Below are 12,178 nucleotides of genomic sequence, written 5' to 3' on the forward strand. Positions count from 1 at the left end.
TGATGGGCTGGCAGTTGACCCCATCTAAGCCTTGAGTTGTTGGTGATGGGCTGGCAGTTGACCCCATCTAAGCCTTGAGTTGTTCGTGATGGGCTGGCAGTTGACCCCATCTAGGCCTTGAGTTGTTGGTGATGGGCTGGCAGTTGACCCCATCTAGGCCTTGAGTTGAAAGTGATGGGCTGGCAGTTGACCCCCATCTAGGCCATGAATTGTTGGTGATGGGCTGGCAGTAGACCCCCATCTAGGCCATGAGTTATTGGTGATGGGCTGGCAGTTGACCCCCATCTAGGCCTTGAGTTGTTGGTGATGGGCTGGCAGTTGACCCCATCTAGGCCTTGTGTTGTTGGTGATGGACTGACAGTTGATCCACATCTAGGCCTTGTGTTGTTGGTGATGGGCTGGCAGTTGACCCCCATCTAGGGCATGAGTTGTTATTGATGGTCTGGCAGTTAGGAATGGCTGTTTCAGGTCTTGGATACAGGAGACACACAGACAATGATGGTTTATTGTGATTGATGAGACACAAACTGGTAGTCAAAGAGTATTGGGGAAGGGGTGGGGTGCAGGCTGTGTCCTGGAATCCAGAAATGAGAGCTGTGAGAGGAGGTAGGAGGCACAGCCTCACTCCTGTCTCTACTGCACAAATGTAAAGACAGAAATGTAAGTTACTTAGACAGTGCAGTATAATTGATGCTGGAATAGTCTGTAAATGTAGCACTGATGTATACTTTTCTACACCTATAAATTGGATTTGTAGAGATGTAATGAGACTAAGGCAGGAAATAAGACTGTGCTTATGGCTTTTTTAATTTCAGAGCCATCAAAGCTGTTTTCCCTGGAAAAAGAAGCATCATTTTTTCCCGATCTACTTTCGCTGGAGCCGGCAAATTCTCGGGACATTGGCTGGGAGATAATGCTGCCAACTGGAATGATATTAAGTGGGCAATACCAGGAATGCTTGAGTTCAATCTCTTTGGAATACCCTATGTAAGCACATTGCATATATAAGCCTGCTAAATAAATGGTCATCTATGGGAATTAGCTGTAAATTGTGTCTATATCTGTAGAACAACATGATTTCTCTTATAGCAAGTTGGATGTTTCTGTAACTGTTAGAGCAGCAGGAGAATAGGAAAGATTACAGTTATATATTCCATCTGCTCTGTAGACATACTGTAGTAGAGTCACTTGTAGTACTGGGGACTGAAACCAATGCACTCAATTCAGGAAACATTATAGAAACAAATAACAACAGCCACTTAAATTGGGAAACATATGTAGACAAAATATTGTATATATCACAGTTAGTAGTAATGGATATTATTACAAACTATTGTAAACTTAATCTGTTTCTATGACGCTTCTTGTCATGATTAGAAATATCATAAAATGTTTTAAACAGCAAAGCCAAAGTTATGTGACTGTAAATGACTAATTATTAATTAACTGAAATGTAACAGCAGTACAGACATGGGAAAACGTGGACACGTGGGGGTTCAGTCTGTGGGCCTGATTCAGACCCGCTCGTGAGTGCTGTGCGCTCGCAATCAGGTCGATGGTGGCCCAATGCGCATGCGCACAAGCCGTCGCTCCGGGTCTCGCAACGAAGGGGGCGTGCTGTCGATGTTGAGTGACAGCACGCCCCCTTTGGTGGGCGGGCCGGGGGAGTGGCTGCCCAGACGGAGGCGTTCCCATGAGAACGCCTACCGTCTGGGGACGGCCCCACTGACATCACGAGTGATGTCAGTGGGAGAGATTTCGGCTCTGTTAGAGCCGAAATCTCTCTGGGGCTTGCGGCAACGAGACCCTACCACAAGGGTCTTGTCGCAAGCCCGATGGTCGCGATGGTCTTGACCATCGCAACCATCTTCCTGGCCGCTCGCTATAGCTGTGGGTGGTCACCCACAGCTATGCAAGCGGCCAGGAGGCCGTTCAAAATAAAAAATAGCCCTTCCCTGATTCAGAGCGAGCGCTCTGTTAGAGCGTCCGGCTCTCATTCAGGGCCTGTGTGTGATACGTTCATATACAGAAATGCAGGCACAAAATTCATGAAGGAAAACCATTGGCATGAATGTGTAAAGCTGGACGGATTGTAGGATGTGTGCAGGTCGGTGCTAGTAGCGTTGGCGCCTGGTTTATGTCAGGAAAATACTTAAACTCAACTTTTTATACCGAAAATGTTTAATTTGCTGTTAGTTGGAATTAAATTAAAATAACAAACCTGCTTGAAAACAGACGTTGCTACGATACGCTCACAAAATTATCTAATTTATATATCATCAAAGAAGAAATTACCATCTTCAAAGGTTATTCTGCTGTGAGACAATGCTAAATAGTGCTGGCAGCTACCATCATCATCATCATCATCATTATCAGCGGTGTATACAGTATGTGCGCCAGCACTCGGGCATCCACAAATGGCGTTTCTGCTGCCAGGCGGATATGCGTCTCTGTGCGGGTCTGCATATGTTATTATGCGATCACGCTCCATTTACCCTGATCCACCTCTATTAGTACAGCCTTGTGTAAGTGTTATATGTGAGCAAATCTGCATGTGTCAGTCCCTCCATTGGTTGCCGGTTTTCTACCGTATTCAATACAAAATACTCTTACTTACACATAAGGCTATTAACCAAACCACACCAACATACATCTCTTCACTCATCTCAAAATATCGCCCTACCCGACCTCTCCGCTCAGCACAAGATCTGCGTCTCTCATCCCCATGCATTACTTGCTCCCACTCACGGTTACAGGACTTTCTTAGGGCTGCACCCACTCTATGGAATGCCTTACCACACAAAATATGACTTTCCTCTAGTCTCCAATCCTTCAAGCGATCCCTGAAAACTTACCTCTTCAGGCAAGCTTATCAGATCCCAGAACCGCCCACACAACCTTCATAGTTTCCATATCTAATTACATCCCCTTTTACAGTCCACACACAACCTCACACATCGTCTTTCTCTCACATCCTCATGACATTTGGCCGACATTCCTGTGTGACTGGATCATGCAGCCAACCAAGAAACTGTGCATTGTGGCTGGACCAAATTGCAATATATAGCACCTATCCTTGTGTATTACTGCCTATTTCCCTATAGATTGTAAGCTTGCGAGCAGGGCCTTCCTACCTATATATCTGTCTGTTATTACCCAGTTTTGTTCTATCAATGTTGACAATTGTAAAGTGCAATGGAATATGCTGCGCTATATAAGAAACTGTAAATAAATAAATAAATGTGTGACTTTTTTTGTAGACATGCACAATACAAATTAGTGATTTTTCAGCTACAGATGTGTCCTCATACTCTGCGGCTTCATTTGCGCCAGGTGACTCCACCTCGCAGAGCGTCTTTCTCGCTCATAACACGCATCTTATCTGCATAAATAAAACAACTGCGAGCGACAAATCGACTTGGCTAGACTGCACTGATCACTCTGATGTGCGACATTTGTACATGTGAGTGTGAGCGAGTCTGAATCTGATTACGAAGGGCTATGATGCAGCAGCTGAGACTTTTTCTCACGCCGAGTACTGTTCTGCTCTATCTGTGACTTTGTACGTGTGTAAATCTGATTCCTCCGCAGTCCAAGTTACACCTCAGCGTCTGTAGTACAATGTGAGGGGTGTTTTACTGCATCTGGGAAGTGAATAGGGTGCACAATGTAAGAAAGACTCTTCAGAGTGGCTCACTCGCGGCCAGTGTCTTGCTCCGTATAACGTATACAGGCTAGGTGTATGGGGAAACATCTCTAATCATGCATGTCAGCACCAGGCTCATGGGAATATATTGTATAGTGTATTATACAGTGTACTATTCAAGCAAACAGTAACAACTTTGCTATAATGAGCATTTCCTCGTTAGATTGGCGCAGACATCTGCGGCTTTTTTGATGACAGCCCTGAGGAGCTCTGCAGGAGGTGGATGCAAGTCGGGGCCTTTTACCCATTTTCCAGAAACCACAATGCGGAGACCTTCATGGTACGATATGTTTTGAATTAAATACTAAGCAAGAACATTTTCTGCTTAACAGATATCAAGTTAGTGGCACTGCTTATATATAGGGCAGACCAGCACTACTAGCAATACAGCATATACTATAATATAGCACAACATGAAATATGATGATATAATCGCAGTACATGTGTATGTAATATGTATACAGTGATACTTTTCTATTTGAACAGTACATTTCTCAGGAATACCTTTCAGTGATAGAGGGGTATTCAATATGGGAGCGAAAAGTCCATGCTGGACTTTTCGCTCCACATCGGAGAATTTTCTGGGATAAAGTATCGGGCGCGCGCCCGCTTTATCCCTGTATTCAATATAAAACCTCCGAAAATGGGACTTGGCGAAGTGGGATTTGCGTAAAAAAAGAATTTTTCCTGGAAAAAATTGTAGGACCCCCCTAAAGCTGTAAAAACATGGGGGATCACTATGGGTACCCCCGTTTTAGCCTGCAAATGAAAGTCGGGGATTTAAATAGCTGCGGCAGGTGTGTTTTTCCCGACATTGAAGAAGTGATGCAGAAGAGCACTTAGGTTATTTTTTTCGTTTTTTTTAAGTGGTCCCATCAAATTTGGGGTACATGAAAATGAGTACTAGCATATTTTGATGTCCCTAAAGTAAGGTTTTAAAAATTCTGCAGTTGTGCACCTGCTGCTAATAATCTATTCTAGAAAACACCTGCCGCATACTTGCAGAATAGCCCTGAACCTATTTCCCTAGTTTTAAACAATTTTTTCCCATTTTTTTTTTTCACCCCAATTTTTAAATTATTTTTTTGGGGTGTCCCTATTTTTTTTATTTTTTTGACACAGTTCTTTTTTAAATGCCATTCTCAGGGGTGCAGGCTATTTTTTTAAGCCTGCACCCCTAAACCCCAATTCTGCACTTTTTTTTGACACCTATTCAATGGTGAAAAGTTATCCCCGTTTTTTATCAAAGACTTTTCGAACCTGCGAAAAGTCTTTGAAATTGAATACGGTGTAAAACTAAAACTTGCGATAATGACGTCATAGGTGCGATATTAACGCAAAAACTGAGTTTTCGCTCCCATATTGAATACCCCTAATAGTCTTTCTTCAGGACAGTTCTCAAAAAGTCCCAGAGTAGGGAGAACTCCTAAAAAGTTTGACAAGAAAATTCAAGGAATTTTATTACCAAGTTGAATAACTTCTCTATACACAATTAATTAAAAACTGTTTTACATTTTATCTCAGCCGCAAGATCCGGCTTCCTACGGTGCAGACTCCCTCCTGGTGAGCTCGTCCCGGCACTACCTAAACATCCGTTATACCCTCCTGCCGTATCTGTACACTCTGTTCTACAGAGCACACACCCGAGGGGAGACCGTGGTGAGGCCTCTGCTTCACGAGTAAGTCTTTACAAATTCATCCATCTTTATAAGTCTTACAATTAAATATTATCATAGTAATGAGGTTTCTTGAAACTAGGAACATATCACAATAACAGTGCTTTAGATAAAGGTTATTTTTGTAGCGGGTTACATGTTGTACAATGTAGATTGTAGGCAGATTGTTGAGAACTAAATAATCTAAGATCGGTTTTTACACACTCATTTTTAGTATGGTGTGTGTGTGGAAACATGTAACAGATATAATGGGGGAGATGTACTAAGCTCTGTGATAATTAGGAAGTGATAAAGTGCCAACCAATCAGCTTCTAACTGTCATGTTACAGGCTGTGTTTGAATAATGGCAGGAGCTGATTGGTTGGTAGTTTATCACTGTCTACTTTATGACTTTCCGGAGCTCAGTACATCTGCCCAATAATAATAATAATAATAATAATAATAATAATAATAATAATACCTGATCAATTAACCCTTAATTTCTACTGAAAACCCCTAAAACCTTTGTTTGCCTTTGTAGATTCTATTCTGATAGCCAAACATGGGGAATCGACCAACAATTCTTATGGGGATCCGGTCTTCTAATTACACCTATTCTTAACCCGGTATGTACACTTGTTATTCAATAAAACTAGAACTTTAATCTATTGGTTTGACATTGTAGCAGTTGTTTTACAGCTGGTGTTACTGAAATAAGTATATGAAGTAATTACGTAAAGTGATCAGAAAGTTTATAGTTGGTCTGTGATACATTAATTCATTTATCCTGTATAGTCCATATGATTGGAGAAATTAGTCCAGTCTCAAGAGGTCTCAAAAACATAATTATTTAAATGGTGACCACAGTAACATTCATTTATATACCACAAAATAAATGGATGTTTCCCCATCTTTATACAGTGATTATAGTCTTACATGTGGCAGGAGATAATTCCGCAAATAGTAAAAAGATACCCAGAATAGTGGTTCCCAGCAGTATCACTGCTTTTAAGTAGAGATGTGCGAGTTTAGTTTTATTCGGTTCTTATCGCCAAATTATCCCAAGTTCGGATTAGTTTGGTTTCTCTTATTGGCTATCCAAAACACGTGACAGCTGGACAGCCAATATGATGCCGTTTTTGAGATCCGAACATATCCGAGTAAATCCAGGTAAAACCAAACCGCACGTCTCTAATTTTTAGAGCATCCTACAATGGGTGATGACACAGTTGTACGCAAGTCCATTTTACAGACTGATCTCGTAATTTCTAGCACAGTGCCTACTCTGTAGCCGAGTATAGGCAACCTGTCCATATTCTGACTGTCTTCATCCTGACCGCGAGCATGAGCAAAGACCTCCACTGGCTTTCAGATGAGTCCTTGCGCTGAGAATAGGGGTGCAGTTGTGTGCTGAAGTGGACGGGTGGGGGCGGCCAAATTGATATGGCCAACTCTGAACACAGGCAAAGATCACATTGATTTCCAATCATACAGTTTGGCTGCATCTGCTGCTGACTTGTGCTCAACAGGGAATCAGCCCCATTAGCTTTACATAGTGGTAGATCACGTTGTGATGTCAGAACATCAAACCAGCCCAGGCAATAAATGAATCTATATTATGATACGCTAGTAATAAGCTCATCCAATCACAGAGTAACCTGCTGTTTAGGCTACTGGCACGCTCTGTGCGTACGCTGTGACATCACGTCACCACTTTCAGGTTCCATATTGTGTGCGACATCAATGCATCAGCTTCTAAGCATTATGAAAAAAAGATTAAAAGAAAACCTTTGTGTACAAATATCTCTCTCTTTACAAATCTAGAATTCTGAATATGCCGACGCGTACATTCCTGACGCTGTGTGGTACGAGTATGAGACGGTAATGTATTATTTCACATCATGGCTTTCTGTCGTTTTCATATGTTATTTATGAATATGAGCTCATTTGGCATGATCAGATATGTATGTTTGGTCACAAAATAATAATTACCATCATTAGTGTACATGTGCTTCCTGTCCCCCCCCCCCCCCTGGGCTCTTTCACCAACTCCCCCGTTGCCGCACCCCGCCATCCCACGACAAAAACGAAGGTGACAGTAAAATTACGCCACTCGGTTCTGAGTATTTGCTTGGACGCATGGATCGCTATGATTGTAGCAGCGCTGAGTATTGTACTAGTATATGAGCAGATCGTCTCCTCACCCAACAACCTAAATTAATTATAAATTTCATGTACAAATTAAAGAATGCAATTAACAGTACATAAAGCTGAAAGAGGAAACAGACATGTATCAATAAATATCAGCTGACATTGAACACAAATCATGAGTCTAAGGGGGGTATTCATTTTGGATGCGAAAAGTCGGAATCGGTGATAAATTATTGCCGATGACGTCATTTTCGCATGTTTCAATTATCCCCGTATTCAATTTCAAAGACTTTTCGCAGGTTTCGCAAAAACGGCTGGTACCCATAGTGATCCCCGAGGTCTGGACATCTTTAGGGGGGTCCTAGGATTATTTCCGGAAAATTCCCGTTTTTTTTCGCCGATCCCAATTCGCCGGGTCCCGTTTTCGCTGGTGTTAAATCGAATACGGGGATAAAGTGGGCACGCGCCCGATACATTATCCCAGGAAAATCTCCAGCATGGACTTTTCGCTCCCATATTGAATACGGCTCTAAATCAGAGATTGGATACAGATATTTGCATATTATAGTAACGGAATCCTAATTCTCCTGGCAGGGTGAGAAATCCTCAGACAGGAGACAATGGGTTTCCATGTACCTCCCAGCTGACAAACTTGGACTTCATCTCAGGGGAGGCTGCATATTCCCCACACAGAAGCCAGCGCGCACTACTGAGTACAGGTACGAATAACCAGATTTTATATGTTTTATATATTTTTTTTATATTTTAATTTGCCAAATTTTCTGTTTTGTATCCTCATATAACTGGTCTCTTGACTCATTCAATCGCTATGATCATTCATTGCAGACAATTGTTGTGATGTTGTGATATTTGCTTAATACTGTACTTGCATCTGCTTAAAAACACAAATATGAGGTCTTTTTTTATGTTCTTACTTTTGCAAAGTCCAGATCATCCCATCTGTATCTAACAAAGGGTAATTAGTCTGAGCTAGCAGCTATAATTGACGGCTTGGCAGATTTGGATTACAAGCCTAACAGGGAACACGATTAATACAGGTTGGGTCTCCCATATCCAAAATGCTTGGGACCAGGGGCATTTTGGATATCGGAATATTTTGTATATTGGAATATTTGCATTTAATAATGAAATATCTTGGGAATGGGACCCAAATCTAAACACAGAAAGCATTAAACTTCCCATCGTCTGAGGATTGACCTGCGTGTGAATCAGTGACAATAACATACTTAATTGAAATAAAGACACGGAGACTTGTATTTGGCAGAATTTGTTAGCTATTTATTTAAAAACATATAATGAATTAGTTACTATATTAATTAAATTAATTTAAATATGGTGGCAAAGAAAGAACGGCTAACAACAGCCCAAGCCTAACACTATAAACACTCCAACCACAACACAATACGCTCAAGCCTTCTATCTTGACTACCCACCCGGTAAGGTGATGATGCTGCCCCCGGCAGGGTGGTCCAGCAGACTTTATGAGTCAACGAAGGTGAGCAAAACAATGAGTAAACAAATATTCACAGTGCTAATAGGTAACCTGCCGTTCTTTCCCGCCTAAAATAGCCAACGAAACAATCACCAAACCCAAATCAAAAAGAGCCCATAAAAATAAACTTTAGGGAGGGAGGGTGGGAAGACAGGAACAAAAGAGGCTGACTCCGCCTCCAACAATCTCTAATATCCCTGCTATAACCTACAACCCTAAAAACCCATTGGCCCTAATTATCACATGATTCCTCACACTGGTCTGCCCCCAGCCTAGGAAGTTTAACCCTCTCCACTCCTATACAGTCATTTCGTTTATCTAAACTTCCCATCGTCTGAGGATTGACCTGCGTGTGAATCAGTGACAATAACATACTTAATTGAAATAAAGACACGGAGACTTGTATTTGGCAGAATTTGTTAGCTATTTATTTAAAAACATATAATGAATTAGTTACTATATTAATTAAATTAATTTAAATATGGTGGCAAAGAAAGAACGGCTAACAACAGCCCAAGCCTAACACTATAAACACTCCAACCACAACACAATACGCTCAAGCCTTCTATCTTGACTACCCACCCGGTAAGGTGATGATGCTGCCCCCGGCAGGGTGGTCCAGCAGACTTTATGAGTCAACGAAGGTGAGCAAAACAATGAGTAAACAAATATTCACAGTGCTAATAGGTAACCTGCCGTTCTTTCCCGCCAAAAGCAAGGTTCTGCCAAAAGAAACCTTGCACCGCCACCATAGAACTAACGCACAGAAACCACAACCTCAAACAGATCCTCAAGAAAAATAAACATACCTTCCTCCGCTAAATGAACCCCGTCAGACCGAAAAAGGTAAGTATACCGAAATTTTATCCTAGGATGTCTGACCACTGCCCCACCATTTTCCAACACAAATTTTGAAACCGTAAAGTTCACTTTCTTCCGGGCTTCATCAATGGCTCTGCCGTCAACCACACCACGCCAACACAATCTAGGGACCATGAAAGACCAAACTATTGTGCAAGCTGGCCATGCCATTATAATCTGACCCAAATCCTCCACCACCGCATGCCTTAAATCCAGAGATGTCCTCTTGCCCAAATCATTCCCGCCTAGATGAATAACCACGACTCTCGGTAAGCCATACCGCTGAACCTGCTGCAAGAGTTTAGGCTTAAGGCTCTCCCACAACATACCTCTGACCCCTATCCATCTAACTCCACTAGCCCCCGGAAACAACGGCGCGTCCTGCGCCTGCATGAACCTAGCCGCCCAAAAAACAAATGAATGGCCAATTATCCATACAGTACAATCATCAAAAGCCATTCCTATAATGAGGGAAAAACAAAGAAAACATTAAAGTTATTGTAAAATTTTAGCATATTTAATCATGTATATCTAACGGGGAACATATTACTGAGGATCTGCCAAAAAGAAAAAATTTTGATTTGAATCTTTAAAGATCAACAAGCTTCTGTGCCAATTTGAAGCAACATGAAGACACAAGAGGATAAGTTAAAATAAAAAAGAAGGGGGGGGGGGAGAGCGGGGGGGGGGGGGTTTGGGAGAGATATCGGATAACACAAGTGAACTCGACCAGAGAGAAAACGTAAAACCTGCTGAGGGACATATAATTGTAATTATAAACCAAATAGCCGAATTAAATCCGTCAGATCAGGTAAAAAAATCGTCAAAACTCTCCAGACTCCCACTGAAATCAATGGCGAGTAGCTAGTCCCCGAGTAGGAAAGACAGGGGAAAACAAACAAGACCAGGACCAATGACATTTCGTAAAACATAACAAACCATATGTAACGTGCATGCACAACATTAACCTCAATGATTCGGTCGAATGTAACGCTTATAACTGGCTGATTTCCATCGGCCCAGAGCTTGAATCTGTGACTCTGGAAATCCCGCAGCAGCGGCGGAAGTGGCAGCACCAATTCGAAACGAATGCGTGCCGAACTCCCCTGGTGAGAGGCCCACGCTGCAAAGACATCGCCGCAGCATCCAACTAAACTGAAATTTTGTCAGCGGAAGCCCATCGCCATGCATCAGCCATGAGCCCTCCGCTGAGGGTCTGACAGATGCATAACGAGTGGCCAAGCCGACCGGACAAATTCGACAATCCGCCGAGGGGACCAATGTTATCCAGCGACCCCTGCCTAACTGATCGGTCTTAGAACGACGCAATCTGCACAGCAAGGACCTCTCACCCACCTTCACATCCGAACGCAGCATAGTTGAATCCCTCCACTTGGAGGGAGCAACCAATTCCGACACCCGGAAAGCACCATGAAAAGCCATGGAAAAAGCTAACTTAAACAAAAGCGTTTCGAAACCGGAGGCCGCCACGTCCGCAACCGCTCCTAGAATGGACGGTAACAGATAAATGTCTATAGGCCGTCTTTTATCGGGGTTAACCGGCTCAGCGCGCGCCCAACCTTTCAAGGCCTTTGTGATGACAAAACTCCTTGTAAGGTCAGGGATTCCCTTCAATTTGGAGAAAAACGAAATACCTGCCAGGTACCGTGAAACTACCGCTCTTGATTTGCCAGATACATACAGCTGCCAAATAAAAGCAAGCATCAATTGATGCTGACCCTTACCTCCAAGGCCTTGGCTACGGGAAAAAAACTTCCCATTCTTCCCAAGACCGACGGTAAGCCTTGAGGGTACTTGGTGCAATGGACAGCTCCGCTAACCCCTCCAGTCCGGCTTGATAACCTGCCAAACATAAGAGGGGCACAGCACACCATCAGTCTCTGCATCAGGAGCCAATGTACGGAACCGACCCCATTGACATCTGGACAGCGCATCGGCAATCCCGTTGTCAACTCCGGGTACGTGTTGAGCTCGAAACAGCACATTATGGCGCAAACAGGCAAGCACCAGCTGCGCTAGCACACGCAAAACCAGCAACGACTTTGCTCGCTGCCCGTTTACCGCATGCACCACGCCCAGATTGTCACATCTGAACAGAATGCTGCGATTGCAGATGCGCTCGCCCCAGACCTCCAAGGCGACCATTATTGGGAACAGTTCTAAGAGCAGCATATCTCTTGTCAAACCTGCACGAATCCACTCCTCTGGCCAAGTTGCGACGCACCAGGATCCCCTCAGGTAGCAACCGAACCCCGAAGATCCTGCTGCATC

At 43.1% G+C, this 12,178-nt stretch overlaps 1 protein-coding gene across 1 annotated transcript in view; it reads left to right on the forward strand.

Annotated features, from left to right (window-relative positions):
* LOC148481847 (maltase-glucoamylase-like) overlaps positions 1-12,178 on the forward strand; it is a 212,421-nt gene that overhangs the window by 88,509 nt on the left and 111,734 nt on the right. Inside the window, exons 15-20 of the mRNA XM_088452934.1 lie at positions 816-987; positions 3,870-3,986; positions 5,231-5,385; positions 5,903-5,987; positions 7,186-7,242; positions 8,107-8,231. Coding sequence (XP_088309060.1) covers positions 816-987; positions 3,870-3,986; positions 5,231-5,385; positions 5,903-5,987; positions 7,186-7,242; positions 8,107-8,231 — 711 coding nt within the window. The remainder of the gene's footprint in view (positions 1-815; positions 988-3,869; positions 3,987-5,230; positions 5,386-5,902; positions 5,988-7,185; positions 7,243-8,106; positions 8,232-12,178) is intronic.

This window comes from Taudactylus pleione, unplaced genomic scaffold, assembly GCF_031769625.1.
Source record: "Taudactylus pleione unplaced genomic scaffold, aTauple2 ptg000559l, whole genome shotgun sequence".
Classification (NCBI taxonomy): Eukaryota; Metazoa; Chordata; class Amphibia; order Anura; family Myobatrachidae; genus Taudactylus; species Taudactylus pleione.